Source organism: Mercenaria mercenaria, chromosome 8 (assembly GCF_021730395.1).
Source record: "Mercenaria mercenaria strain notata chromosome 8, MADL_Memer_1, whole genome shotgun sequence".
Lineage (NCBI taxonomy): Eukaryota > Metazoa > Mollusca > Bivalvia > Venerida > Veneridae > Mercenaria > Mercenaria mercenaria.
The window spans coordinates 39,260,316-39,276,172 of NC_069368.1; the positions used below are offsets into that span (position 1 = coordinate 39,260,316).

Sequence of the window (15,857 nt, forward strand, 5' to 3'; positions counted from 1 at the left end):
CTAGTTTTTGAGGGCACGTGACCCAGTTTTGAACTTGACCTAGATATCATCAAGGTGAACGCTCTGACCAATTTTCATGAAGATCTCATGAAATATATGGCCTCTAGAGAGGTCACAAGGTTTTTCTATTTTTAGACCTACTGACCTAGTTTTTGAAGGCACGTGACCCACTTTCGAACTTGACCTAGATATCATCAAGGTGAACAATCCCACCAATTTTCATGAAGATCTTGTGAAATATATGGCCTCTAGAGAGGTCACAAGGTTTTTCTATTTTTAGACCTACTGACCTAGTTTTTGAAGGCACGTGACGCAGTTTCGAACTTGACCTAGATATCATCAAGATGAACATTCTGACCAACTTTCATAAAGATCCCATGAAAAATGTGACCTCTAGAGTGGTCACAAGCAAAAGTTTACGGACGCACGCACGCACGGACGCACGGACAGACGACGGACGACGGACACCGCGCGATCACAAAAGCTCACCTTGTCACTTTGTGACAGGTGAGCTAAAAACAAGATGTGAAAACTTTTTGTAGAGGTCCACTAGGCAATGCTACATGTCAAATATCTAAGCTCTTCTGGTTTATTTTTAGAAAATTTTTAAGATTTTTCTATGTACAATCAAGTAACCCCATGGGGCTGGGTCAATTTGACCCCAGGGGTCATGATTTGAATAAACTTTGTAAAAGTCTAATAGGCAATGCTACATGTCAAATATCTAAACTAGCCTTCGGTTTATTTTTAAATTTTTTTTTTAAAGATTTTCCTATGTAAAATAAAGTGACCCCTAGGCAGTAAATTTTTTACCCCGGGGGAAAAGGGCTTGAATAAATTTGTGATTCAACGGGAATGCTACATTCAAATACTAGTCTCAGGCCTTCGGTTTATTTTTAAAAAAATTTCTGAAGATTTTCCTATTAAAATAAATGACCCCCTGGGGCGGGTCAATTTTGACCCTGGGGGTATATATGAAAAAATTTTTTGTAGAGGTCCACTGGGAATGCTCAGTAAATATCAAGCTCTACCTTCTTTTTTATTTTTAAAAAATTTTTAAATTTTCCTTTTTTAAGTCAAGTGCCCCCTAGGGCGGGTAAATTTGACCCCCGGTAAATTTTTTAACAACTTGTAAGGCCTTAGCAATGCTACATGTAAATATTAAGCCGGGGCTTCTTTTTTTGAGAAGATTTTTAAATATTTTCCATGAAAATCAATATCCCTGGGCGGGGTCAATTTTGACCCGGGGGCCAAATGATTGAACAAATTTTGTAGAGGTCCACTAGGCAATGCACTGTGAAATATCTAAGCTCTAGGCCTTCTGGTTTTTTTTTAAAAATTTTTTGAAATTTTCCTATGTAAAAAAATGACCCCGGGGGGGGGGGGTTTTTTGCCACGGGGTCATGATTTGAACAATTTAGTAGAGGTCCACGGGCAATGCTACTGTCAAATATCAAGCTCTAAGCTTCTGTTTTTTGAAAGAAGATTTTTAAATTTTTCTTATTAAAATAAAGGCCCCGGGGGTCATTATTTAACAAATTTGGGAAAGGGGTCCACCGGGCAATGCTTTCACCCCAAAATACTAAGCTCCCGGCCGGTTTTTTGAGAAGAAGTTTTTTTAAATTTTTCCTTTGGGTTCCCCAGCAACCAGTGTCTGCATGGAATTCAATTTTTTTGACAATTTTGAAAGGGGGGCCACCAAGGAAACATCCCCGTAAATTTTTCATTAAAATTGGCCTTTTTGGGGTTTTGGGAAAGATTTTTTTAAAAGAAAGGGGGAGGGAAGAGGGGGACGGACGACGGACGGAGGGATTGAGCCGGACGGGACGACAAAAACCCTCACCCTGAGCACTTGTGCCGGGTGAGCTAATAAAACACACAAAAGAAAGAGTGATTTGAATAATATTTTGATAAGAGTCACACTGTCCTCCTATAAAAAATTTGCTATTTTCTCCTCTGAGTCTAAATCAATTTGAAGCTTTCATTTTAAGCGCCTACAGCGTGTAAAACCAAATAGGATACTAAAAAGAAAATTTGCCCTTTTTTTAAATGTCAAATCGTCGTTGTTGTATTTTCATTGTCTTTTAAACTTCCGGCAAAAAAAACTCAAATTTAACAGGGTTTTTTTGAGCTGTTGTTAAGCCATTTTGCTATATTCCTAATGCCAAAAAGTATTTTTCCCCAAAATATGCAAAAATCCCATCTACATTCTAAAAAAAAAATCAAAAAAATTACAAAAAACATTGACCAAATTATGGACAATTTTGAAAAGGGCAATGTTAAAGAGGTTGAAAATAGAAACAATGTATGAAAATCAAAAAACACCTTACATACCTAGGGACTAAATTTTCCCCAATCAAAACTTTTAAAGCGTAAAAAATTCCCATTTTGGGGATTTTTTGGGGTAAGGGCTATGTTCCCAAAACACAAAAAAAAAAAAACCCGGGTTAAAGTAAATAAAATTGTTTTTTTTTCCTGAATTGTTTTTTTAAAAATCCCACGATTTATACTTTTTACTTCTCGTGAGCAAAGAGCAGAGTGCTTCATGTTACAAAGAATCAACTCATAACAAATGGATTTTTTTTTCCAGCCTTGAAAACCTTTTTTCGGTCCACAGCGAATTATCGTGAAAAATTACATCCCAAAAACGCCGACTCTCGATTGCGTCCGGCTTTAAATCAGATTACCCTATAGTGATATTATTGCAAAATTAACTCCCTTCTGACATTTTTACCTTTGATATTTTGATTGACCTTTAAAAGTTTTGAAATCAATGTGCATACCAGACACGCCAACATTTAACATTAATATAACTGATACATTGACTAATATCGACAAGATATTATTAAAAAAAAAGAAAAGTTTAAAAAGCTATTTTTTTTATTTTTTACTTGAAAGACCTTTTACCCAAATACACATTTGAACTTACTCATTTCAGACATATTTTTGTTTTGACATTGTGGCATATATACATTAAAATAAATCACACAATTACAATAATGATAAAAATATTTTATTTTTCAAACAAACATCATGAAAATTTTTTACACAAATTTTACCTTGACCTTTCAATATACTTTACCCTTGCAGGTTTGGGGGGCATCGCTTTGCTGACTTTGCCTACATACAAAAATTTGAAACGTATTTTTCTTTAAAAACAAAATTTTTGCAAACGAAATTAAACAGATTTGAAAAAGAAAAAAAACATTTTTCACATTTTGATGGAAAAAGAAAAATTTTACCTTCAATTACAGGTTGACCTGACTTTTTGCAAAAAGACTTGTATTCGATATTTGGTTATATAACACATTACATAAATAAAGCTATGACAATTAAAAAAAACAAACTATTTTCAAATGTGGGCCCAAATTTTTTATTTTTACATAAATTTTACCTTTGACCTTGAATACAAGTTCTTTTTAAAGAATTTTTTATTTCTGTCATTTTTTGACTAAATAAAACATTTACCGACAATCTTTTTTTACATAATTTAAACATAAAAAAAATGGGAACGAAACTTTACCCTACCCCCAAAATTTTTACAAGGAGTTTTTAACTCCCCTATCACAAACATAAGGACAAAAAATAATAGGACGCTTTGCACTTAAGAAATGGGTTTTTTTTTTGGAGAATAGTAAATTTTTTTTCCCCAAAAAATATAAACTTCTTTTGGGCCCCAATTTTGATCGTTTACTCTTGGGCCCAAAACTACATTATGTTAAAAGCAAAATAACATTTTATTCAAATATTTTATCTCTTTTTGTTAAATATTTTACAGAATTTAAATGACTCATGTTAAAAGCAAAATATACATTACATGTATATTCAAATTATTCTATCTATTTTTGTTAAATATTTACAGAATTTAAATGACTCATTCCAGTTTTTGGGGTCACTTTGGGTTTCCCCCATCTTTATATTAAACTTAAATTTAAAACACAATTTAAAATCTAGGAAATATTTCTACAGGTGGAAAGCAGTTTATTTCCTCTTTCAAATTAAGGGAAAAGGGTTTTTTTTCAATTATGTGGAGAAAACAAACTAAATTACAACACACATGAATTACTTTAGTCAAAATATTAAGTTGATTTCTCTACAGTATGTGTCAGAAAATGCTCGGATAATATCTTTATTACAATTTGTTTTGTCACTTGGATTCAGACTATCATTCTTATTGATCTTTTCGGATTTTTAACATTCTGGGAAACATTTATGCCATTGAAGTAATTTCAAAATCCCTTGCTGAATGAACCAGACACCTGTTAACCTTTCTAAGTGTGACCCTGACCTTGGAGTTTGGCGTCTGGGTCTTGCGCATGACACATCGTCTCATTCTGATAAACATTTATGCCAAGTTATTTCAAAACCCCTTTATGGATGGTGAGTTATGGACTGGACACAAAATATACTCTATTAACCTTTGACCTCTTAGTGTGGCCTTGACCTTGGAGCTAGGGGTCTGGGTCTTGCGCATGACACATTGTCTAATTATCATACGGACAAGTATAAAATAGCAATTGACAAAACGAACAAGCAAGTCAAAATCAGATTTCGCCACCCCTGTTACGGATGGTAGAGTTACTGCGTCAGCCCAGACAAGAATTCGGATGGACAGTGCGATTTTAATAATTGTCCACCTTTTGGGCATAAAAAGTATTTAACGTATTAACTAGACATTCCCTTATCTACATAATAGTTTTAATTTTTTTTTACATGTGAAGAATGTGTGAGGTTGTCTGGGTATTTACTGAACACCCCTCATATAAATGTCTTCATTAACATATTTCACACTTTAATGAAAATTCTATCTAAGAAATGTCATGAATATATGGGATACAAAAAGTGGAAGTAATACAGTTCAGAAAAATTTTTTTTAAGTAAAATGTTTGTCCAAAGTTTGTACTTACTAATGAAGTGAATTCCAGTTTACTTAACTGGTCAAGCAGTGAAGAAAGACCATGGATGGCAAGGTTTTTACGACTATAATCTTCGGGACTTGCCTCTCCTTTAAGTGGTCTACACATTGACAATGACACATCTAGAGCTAATACAGTTGGCATCTTTTCAGGAGCTGAAAACACAGAAACAAGCAGGCCATGATGGCCCTCTATCGCCCACCTGAGTCAAGTTGCTTGCTTGAACAAATTTCTTAGCTTAAGCTTTAATTTAAAAACAAAAAAATTAGGAGAGTGGGTCAAGGTAAACATTATGCAACATTACTTTTGAAATCTGTAAAAAAAATATTACAGGCGGTCCAAATCTTATTGCTGTAGCTTAAAAACAAGAAAGTAGGTTAGTTGGTCACATTGATGAACACTGAAAGTCAGTTTAAATATCGGCATGCAAAACTGTACATGTCATCCAATTTTCAAGGTTGTATCTTAAAAAACAAGTAGGTCTGTTACTAAGGTCACATTCAATTTGATGGTCACTGAAAGTAAGTTTTAAGATTGGTGTGCAAAACTGTACATATCATCTAAATTTCAAGGCTGTATCTTCAAAAACAAGAAAGTAGGTCAGTAAGTCACATTCCTGGTCACTGAAAGTCAGTTCTTAAGCAAGAGGGCCATGATGGCTCTATATCGCTCACCTGAGTACCATTGCTCTTAATGATAAGATCAAGTTTTGACAAAGATCACATAGGCATACACATTTTAAAAATATCATCAGGATAAATATTTTCTTGTAACAGTCCCTTTCGACCTATGGGACACATACTAGTCAGGGCCAATCTCCATACCAAGTTTGAGGGTCCTAGGCTCAAATGCTGCATTTATGTACTAGCAGAACTATTCCTTACCCTGAAAGACTTATATAATAAATAACATTTAAAACCAATCTCATTAGATGCTACTGAGGTATATTCATTTACATAAAATAAAGGGAGGTAATTTGTCATAAATTCAGTCAAAAGTTATCTACCCTGATTGTCCAAGTCCATCTGATGGCATAAATGACATTTCAAATCAGCATCTTCATTGGTTACTGAGATATACCCATTTTAGTTTGAAACAAAGGGATGTAATTTGATATAAAGTCAGTCCATAGTTATCTACCCTGATTGTCTCAGTCCAACTAATGACAATAATGAAATTTCAAATGAGTCTTATCAATACCGGGCTTCCATTAGAATTCAATTTCATGGAGTCAGGACTGCCTAACATTCAGATTTTGGAGTCCCTCTTAAATTTTCTTGGAGTCCTACGTAGTATCACTTTGTACAATGACCTTCAATATCATCATCATCATATCTAATTGGTTCAGAACAATGTGTAAAGTAATAGAATAAAAGGACCACTAGAATGATTAGAAAACATTTTATTTAACAAAAAATATTTTATTGTTTTATTTTACGTATAGCAACAGTCAGCATTTTATTAAAATCAACAGACTTACTGTTGTTCAGCTACATAACGAAAATCCACTTTAAAAAATCTAAAGTACATTTCACTTGGAGTAAAATTATGTCAAATTACCTCATTCACCTGGCAATACTCAACCAGTTAACTTTCATCCCACATAAAAGAAAATCAATAAAGGAAAATTTTCACACTAGTCTCACACTTCAAACACTGCCTGCAGTTTTTACGAAGCTGTCAGTCAAGAGCTAAACCGCTTTGATTAATTTCAGGGCGGAGCTAATCACTTCTTCAAGTGAAGTTACGTCAGGTGAATGTTTTGTCGCCCTTTAAAAAATATCGGAAGCCCTTGGTAGCCTCTGTTTTTGTGTTTTGGGGGATCTATTTTTGGCGTATTTTAGGCCAGGACGCCGCTTAATGGAAGCCCTGCAATACTTACTGAAATAAATCCATTTTTAATAAAATCAAGGGAGGTAATCATGCTTGGAAAAAGCAGTAGAGATACAGAGTACAAGACTTTACAAAAAAATTATTAGAAAGTATTCTATCGATAAACTTTCAATCAAGAGTTATCTAACATGACTATTTCTTACCGGGAAAAGCAAAATAACGTTTCAAAACCAATCTCATTAAAAGTGCTAGGTATATTCTTTTACTAAAAGAAGGGAGGTAATTTGTATAAATTCGTCAATAGTATCTTCACTGATTGTCAAGAAAATTGATGGCATAATGAAATTTCAGACGTATTTCATTAGGAGATATACCCTTTTTAATTTGAAATAAAGGGGGTAATTTGACGTAAAAAAGTCAATAGTTATCTACCCTGATTGTCTCAGTCCAACTAATGAAAATAATGAAATTTCAAATGGTCCTATAAGTACTTTTGATGTAAAATCCATTTGATTAAAATCAGGGGGGGAATCAGTATAAAATTTTTGGATCTTAAGGGGCCTAACTCGGGAACAATGATGGGATCTGGCCAGTTTAAAAAGGAACCCGAGTTTTAATAGAAAAAAAAAATTGTGTGAAAGTTTGATTAAATTGATTGCAAATGTTGTCTCATCTGTTCACAAGCCAAAAATAGCAAATTCGGCCCCTTTTAAGAGCCAAAACTTGGAACCCATGATGGTTTGGCCCAGTTTTCAAAAGGAATCAAGATTTTGCCAAAAAAAACTGTGTGCATGTATTTATTAAAGTGATTAAAAAAATGCGGTCTCTATTTGTTCACAAGCCAAAAAGGAAAATTTTTTGGCCCTTTAAGGGACCATAACGAAACCTATGATGGGATTGGCCGTTTTTGAAGGAACCATATTTTATCCCCATACAAGTTGGTGCAGTTTTTTAAAAATTCAAATAAAAATGTGGCTCTATCGTTTCAAAAAGGGAAATTGGAAGGGCGGCGAAGGGGCGATCACAAAAGCTCCCCTGTCATACATTCGCTTTGAATAATGCATTGGGCATGCGAAAATTTTTAAGCGTATAAAAACTATATGAAATTACAGAAACGCAAAAATGAATTTTACTAGGGGAAAACAAAATTGAATGCGGGATGCTTAATGTAAGAAGCACATCGGCTTTAATTCCCCCACATTTGAATGTAAACATTGCATTAAAATAGTACTAAAAAAAACCTAGGTTAACGTATTCTAACTCAATGAAGTATTTGGTAATTAAATTGATGGTACGGTAGTGTATTTAAACAAGGGGATAAAGGGCCCCTGTTCGCTCACGACCATGCCCAAAAAATACCCGGATTAACTTTTGCCCAAGTTTCTTAAGATATGGTCATAAATGTCCCTCTAAAGTTTTAAAATAGCTTTCCCTTTGTTTTGACCTGTGACCTTTTTTCCCCCAAAATGACCAAGATCGAACTTGCCCTAAAGATCCCCAAAGTTAAAAATTCTGACAAGTTTCAGGAAAACGTCAAATGGGGCCTTACAGTGTAAACTACTTTTCCCTTGATTTGCCCTGTGACCTATTTTACCCCACTGACCAAGTTTTGAATTTGGGCCCAAAATATCATCAAATTAACTTTTTTAACATTTGAAAATTTTTTCATGAAGAACGTATAAATGTGGCCTCTGAGTGTTAACAAGCTTTTCTTTTGAAATGCCCTAGTGCCCTATTTTTGACCCTCTGACCCGGGATTTGAATTTGACTATAGATAATCAGTTTAAAAATTCGACCGTTTCATGGGGGAACGTAAAAAATGGGCCTCTACAGTGTTAAAAGTTTTCCTTTGATTTGACCGGGTGCCTAGTTTTTGCCCCCGATGACCCAATATAAACCTTCCAAGACTTTTTTGCGGTAACTTTCGACCAAGTTTTATTAAGTTTGGGCCCAAATTGTGCCTCAGAGTGTTAACAAGCCTTTCTTTGATTTGCCCCGGTGACCAATTTTTGCCCCTAGTACCCAAATCAAAACCCCCACCAAAGATTTTTTTGGGGGGAACATTCTGACTAAGTTCATTTAGAGGGGAAAAATATGAAACCCTTAGAGTGTTAACAAGTTTTTTCCTTTAAATTGACGGGGGCCCTATTTTTTGACCACAGATGACCCAATATCAACCCTTGCCAAGACTTTTTTGAGGGTAACATTCTGCCAAAGTTTCATTAAGATTGGGCCAAAATTGTGACTCTAGAGTGTTAACAAGTTTCCCCCTTTGATTTGACCTGGTGACCTAGTTTTTGACCCCAGATGACCCAATACGAACTGCCCAAAGTTTTTATGGGGTAACTTTCTGCCCCAAGTTTCTTTTAAGATTGGGCCAAAATTGTGACCTCTGAGTGTAAACAGTAAAATTTGTTGATGGCCGACGCCGCGAGGGGAAAACGGACCCCCGGGGCGATCACAAAAGTCCCCTTGGCTTTTTGTGCTCAGGGAGGAAAAAATCAACTTCCCGGTTTGGATTTAAAAACAAAAACAAGGGGGGCCAAAGAGGCCCAGGTCGCTCCCCAAAAGAAACAACCATAACAGGTAAAACATTTTGACCTAGTGATTTCATGGGAAACAAAAATTCTACCAAATTTTTATTAAGATTGGACCAAAAAAGGTCTCTTGCAATAAAACAAGATTTTCTTGATTGACCTAGTTTTTTACCGAGATGACCCGTTCAAAATCGACCGATTTATCAAGGCAATCATTCTTCCAAAAAAACATGAAAAATCAATTGAAAAATACAGCCTCTTCACATCCCCAAAATTTTTTTTTTTGATTTGCCCCAAATGACCGTTTTTGACCTCAATGCCCCTATTTAAATTTGACCTAGATTTCATTAAGGCAATCACCGACCCAAAATTTTATAAAAAAAAAATTTAAAAAAAAGTCCATCGCATCACAAGAATTTTTTCTTTTAATTTGACCTAGTGCCTAGTTTTTGATCAGATAACCCCATATTCAAAAATCGACTGATTCATCAAGGCAATCACTCTGACCAAATTTTTATGAAGATCAATTTAAATAATCCTCTATTGCTACACAAGGTTTTTTTTCGATTTGCCCCAGTACCAGTTTTTTTACCCAGATGACCCTTTTTTTAAACTCGGCCTAATTTTATCAAGGAATTTTGGGTAAATTTCATGAAGATCGTTGAAAAATACAGCTATATCGATAACAAGGTTTTTTCCTTTAAATTTTACCATGACCCAGTTTTGACCCCGAGACCCATTTCGAATCCCAGATTTCATCAAGGTTATCATTTGACCAAAATTTATGAAGTCAATTGAAAAATACCGCCTCATTTCATACACAAGGTTTTTCTTTGATTTTACCCGTACCTAGTTTTTTACCCGAGTGACCCATTTTCGAAAATCGGCTTAGATTTCATCAAGGAATCATTTTGACCAATATTCAGAAGACAAATTTAAAAAAACAGCCCTATCGCAAACAAGGTTTTTTTTTGATTTGAACCTAGTGACCCAGTTTTTTCCCGAGTGACCCATTTTCGAACTTGGCCCAGATTTTCAAAGGGTTTTCATTCTGACCAATATTCTGAAGAATAATTGAAAAATACAGCCCCTCGCATACACAAGGTTTTTCTTTGATTTGACCTAGTGACCTAGTTTTTGACCCAAGAATGACCCTTTTCGAACCGGCCTAGATTTCATCAAGGGAAAAATTCTGCCAATATTCATGAAAATCAATTTAAAAAAACAAACCTCTATCGCAAACGGTTTTTTCTTTGATTTTCCCCCGTGACCTTGTTTTTGACCCCAGATACCCATTTTCAAACTCGGCCTAATTTTCAAGGTTATCATTTGACCAAAATTCAGAAGATCCCCAATTTAAAAATCAGCCTCTATCACATACAAAGTTTTTTCTTTTATTTGACCAAGTGACCCTTTTTTTACCTCAGATGACCCAATTCAAATTCGACCCAGATTTCATTAAGGCAAAACATCCACCAAATTTCATAAAAACATTGAAAAAAAAAAAGTCTCTATCACACACAAGATTTTTCTTTAATTTGACCCAACCTAGTTTTTGACCTCAAAACCCATATTCAAACTCAAACCCGATTTATCAAAGGGAATCACTCGACCCAAATTTCATGAAGACAATTGAAAACACATCCCCTTTGCATACACAATGTTTTTCTTCGATTTGACCCCGTGACCCAGTTTTTTACCCCCGATACCCTTTTCAAACTCCCTAGATTTTATCCCAAAGGTTTTCATTTTGGCTAAAATTTCATGAAGACAGTTGAACACAAGGTTTTTTCCTTAATTTACCTAGTGACCTAGTTTTTGACCCCCAAAAGGCCCCTTTTCCAAATCGGCCTAGATTTTATCAAAGGTTTTATTCTGACCAAAATTTAGAAGATCAATTTAAAAATCCGCCTCTATTTCAACACAAGGTTTTTTTTTGATTTGACCCAGTGACCCTTTTTTGACCCGAGATGACCCCTTTTTCGAAATCGCTTGATTTTATCAAGGCAACTTCTGACCAATATTCAAGAAAATCAATTTAAAAAATACAGCCCCCTATGCTACACAAGGGTTTTTTTTTTGATTTGACCTAGTGACCTAGTTTTTTAAAAGAGGACCATTTTCGAAAATTTGGCCTAATTTCATCAAGGTTATCATTCGACCAATTTCATGAAGAATAAATTTAAAATACAGCCCTATTGCATACCAAGGTTTTTTCTTTTATTTGACCTAGTGACAGTTTTTGACCCCAGAAGGGCCCATTTTCCAATTTGGCCAGATTTCACAAGACAATCATTCTGACCAAAAAATTTAGAAAATCAATTGAAAAATACGCCTCTATCGCATACACAAGGTTTTTCTTTGATTTGACCTAGGACCCCGTTTTGACCCCAGATGACCCCTTTTCCAATCGGACTAGATTTCATCAAGGCAACATTCTGACCAATATTCAGAAGATCAATTTGAAAAAAACAGCCCTATGCATACAAAGGTTTTTTTTTGATTTGACCTATGACCCGTTTTTGACCCAGTGACCCATTTTAAACCCGGCCAGATTTCATCAAGGCAACATTTGACCATATTTATGAAGATCAATTGAAAAAAAGCCTCTATCGCATACCAAGGGGTTTTTTTTGATTTTACCTATGACCCAGTTTTTTACCCCAGATGACCCCTTTTCGAAAATCGGCCTTGATTTTTCAAGGGTTTTCTTGACCAAATTTTAGAAGATTAATTGAAAAAAAACAGCCCCTATCGCATACCAGCTAAATGTGACAGATGACAGACGACGGACGCCGACACGAGTGATCAGAAAAAAACCCCCTGAGCATTGCTCAGGGAGCTAAAAATTTAAAGTGACAAAACCTAGCATTCTTTAAAAACCAAAAAAAAATGATCCCAAAAAAAGCTGAGGGGATTTTCGATTATTTTTTTGGATTCGGGCAAATTTTGGGGGCCAAAAAACAAAGGAGAAAAACAAAGCTTGAATATGAAGGAACTGAACGCAAAAAAAATTAGGGGGTTACACCCAATAAAATAATTTTAAACTGATTTCTTTTTTTTGTAGGAAACCTGTTTTTTCTGTTAAATCTCAGAATCCGAGGGATTGGTTGGTGCCCGAGCCTGTTACCAACGTATCCCCAGGGATTCTGCAAAGTTAAACACGAAATGAACATGCGCTAATGCATTCAAACAATAAAAAAATTTTAAAAATGATAAATAATACAAGCACGCAACGTCATTAAATTTCCCCGAAAAGCGGGAATGTCTGAGTTGGTTTTTTAAGTTGACATATTTTCGTTTTGAATTATCGTTTTGGGGCCAAGACGGTTACGCTTTTTTCCCGGAACGGCATAATAAAAAGGGTTTTTTAACAGCATGTGAGGCGAGAACCTCTGTTAACAACGTTTACTTCCTGTTAAAAACCCCCCAAAAATGACAAGAACACAGTTTTTTCTAGAATTCATATTTTCAAATTTTTAGGATTTAAAATTTACTCCTGTGAATTTAAGATTTTACCTTTTTTCTCATTCAAAAAAAAAAGTATAGGTTTAGATCATTTATTGATTTCTAAAGCAAATTAAGTTTTCCAAAAACAGAGCGTTGCGTAGGGGCAAAACTAATGCATTAGAAGGTCAAAAGTGTATCTAAACCCACTTAAAACGCGCTTTTTTACAATCAGCGACATCTCCCTTTCAAGTAAACTAATCCACACAGGGGAACCAGGGCCCTCACTCAATTTGGGGGAAGGGGGCCCAGCCTCAGGCAGGGGTTTTCGCGTCGTTTTTGCCAAAAGGGGGGAATTTTCATTTCCTTCGAACAAAACCCCCTAGTAAGAACTAAAATGAAACTTTTATTACACTAAAAAAGGTTTCTTTTTTTCAAATACTATGGTAACGCATTTATATCATGCAAGCCGTTTTCAGGGGGCAAGTTATACGTTATTTTTGCAATTTCCACAAACTTTACTAAAACAAGTACTTTATCATTAAGATTTTTTTATCAATTTGTATTTATTGTTAAAAGTGGGTGGGGTTTTGGGCCCTTTTCAGGTTTTTTTTTATCTAAAAAAGCTTCAAAATAAGATCTTTTTCAAAAAGATCATATTTTTCTTTTAAAGCAGACTTTTCAATGGTTTTTATTTAGATGAAAGAAAAATCTTGTAAGAAAATTTAAAAAGTCGAAAAACACGGTCGCAAAACGGGTGACAAAATGGAAAAGAAATAAACATTTAAAATTCTTGGAAAAACCGTTTTTAAATTTCCCTTTTTTCACCATACCTTTCAAAACAAAGCCGGCAATGATAATAATTTTCTTAGAGCGTAAGGTTGACCGGGTAGTAATCGTATCAAAAAAAACAAAATATTGATTTTACGCTAATTAACAAGTGGTTTTCAAAGACATAATTAACTTAATAAACTTTAAATATTTTCAAAAAACACCGTTTCTAAAATAGGGAAATTTTATGAATCAAACCCCGAGATGACCCGTGTCATCGGCCGGGGGGGTGATTGACATTGTTCGGCTAATTAACATAAACGCTCCGCCTACTGGAACTTCCGCTTAGATGGGGAAAATATTAAAATTGCGGGATTTTTTTGACAAGGGGCAGAACTTTGAATTGAGACGCATCAAAGGAATTTCCGCGATTCAACCCCGCATGGGGCAAATTTTGTGCGGGACAAATACGAGTTTTTTTTTCGATTTTCCGGGGCCAAAAAATCGGGACATGGGTCAACGAAAACCCGTTTTTAAGGGGGAATTTCAGTCTCTGGGGGAGGAAAAAAAAAATACTATTTTGGCGGGGGAAAAAAAACCCATATTCGCGGAAAAAAAAGCCGATCGAGGGCCCCGGAACCCTTTTTTGAAATTACCGTAAACATAGAAACATTTTTTTTTAGGGGTGCATTGATTGGGCTTAGGCGTATCGGCGATACCCATTAAGAAAACAAAAAACGACGATACATCGATTATTGAAATTAAGTTAATTTAACACCCATTTGTTTTATATCATACTTAACCCTTTCCTGTAAATGCTATTTTTAGTTTTATCCCCTTTCCATATTCTTTTCATTTGTGTTGTATTTGTATTTATAAAATAAAAAAAATACATAAAAATTAAAAAACATCTTTATTTTTATTTTGCCTTCGCTCCTTTTTTTTTTCATTTATCCCAAAATTTCAATTTTGTGAACTTTTGGTTTTTTTTGGGTCTGGGGGTTTTTTTGGGTATTTTTTTTTTCTGTAAAATACGATTTTGAAAATGGGAAACGAAAATCGATCGACAAAAAAAATATTTGATATCGAAAACTTTTCTACGATGACAGCCCCAATTTTTTTTAAATGCCATTTGACACATGACTTTTTTTAAAATTTTATTAAACAAGAGGGCCAGATGGCCCCATAATCGTCACCCGAAATTTATCTGGCCTACTGACCCAGTTTTTGACCCACATGACCCGAGTTGAACTTACCTAAAGATCTGAAACAAACATTTGAAATATGGCTAAAGTTTTAAAAGTCAAATGAGATTTTTAGAAATTTTTTGGAAATTTTCCAGTAATCAAGAACCCCTGAGGGGGGCCAAATTTTTCCCCGGGGGGCAGATTGCAAAGTTTTGAATTTTAAAAGGGAATGTAACGTATCAGATCTAAACCTTGGTTTTTTTTTTTGCAAATTTAGAAGATTTCCCTTGTTTTATAATAACCCCCGGGGGGGGTCAAAATTTACCCCGGGAGTCAAAATTTGAACAAATTTTGTAGGGCCACTAGGCAATGCTACATGTCAAATATCTAAGCTCTAGGCCATCTGGTTATTTTTAGAAAATTTTGAAGATTTTTCTATGTAAAATCAAGTGACCCCTGGGGCAGGGTCAAATTTGACCCCGGGGGTCATGATTTGAATAAATTTTGTAGAAGTCCACTAGGCAATGCTACATGTCAAATATCGAAGATCTAGGCCTTCTGGTTTATTTTTAGAAAATTTTGAAGATTTTTCTATGTACAATCAAGTAACCCCATGGGGTGGGGTCAATTTGACCCCGGGGGTCATGATTTGTACAAATTTTGTAGAGGTTCACTAGGCAATGCTACATGTGAAATATCTAAGCTCTAGGCCTTCTGGTTTATTTTTAGAAAGTTTTTTAAGATTTTCCTATGTAAAATCAAGTGACCCTGGGGCGGGGTCAATTTTGACCCCGGGGTCATGATTTGAACAACATTAGTAGAGGTCCACTAGGCAATGCTACATGTCAAAATATCTAAGCTCTAGGGCTTCTGGTTTTTGAGAAGAAGATTTTTTAAGATTTTCCTATGTAAAATCAAGTGACCCCAGGGGCGGGATAAATTTTGACCCCGGGGTCATGATTTGAACAAACTTGGTAGAGATCCACTATGCAATGCTTCACACCAAATATCTAAGGTCTAGGATTCTGGTTTTTGAGAAGAAGATTTTTAAAGTCTTTCCTTTCGGTTGCCATGGCAACCAGAGTTCTGCATGGAATTCAATTCTTTGAACAATTTTTGTAGAGCTTCACCCAAGGAACATTCCTGTGAATTTGTGAATTTTGGCC

General features: G+C 35.1%; 1 protein-coding gene across 6 annotated transcripts in view; it reads right to left on the reverse strand.

Annotated features, from left to right (window-relative positions):
- Positions 1-15,857, reverse strand: part of LOC123566558 (integrator complex subunit 14-like) — a 191,237-nt gene that overhangs the window by 161,732 nt on the left and 13,648 nt on the right. For 5 of the 6 annotated variants that reach the window (XM_045360780.2, XM_045360781.2, XM_045360782.2 and 2 more), the window contains one exon: positions 4,908-5,071. The exons of the other annotated variant lie outside the window; for it this stretch is intronic. In XM_045360780.2, coding sequence (XP_045216715.1) covers positions 4,908-5,060 — 153 coding nt within the window. In that variant the 5' untranslated portion in view covers positions 5,061-5,071. The remainder of the gene's footprint in view (positions 1-4,907; positions 5,072-15,857) is intronic. 6 annotated transcript variants of the gene reach the window in all.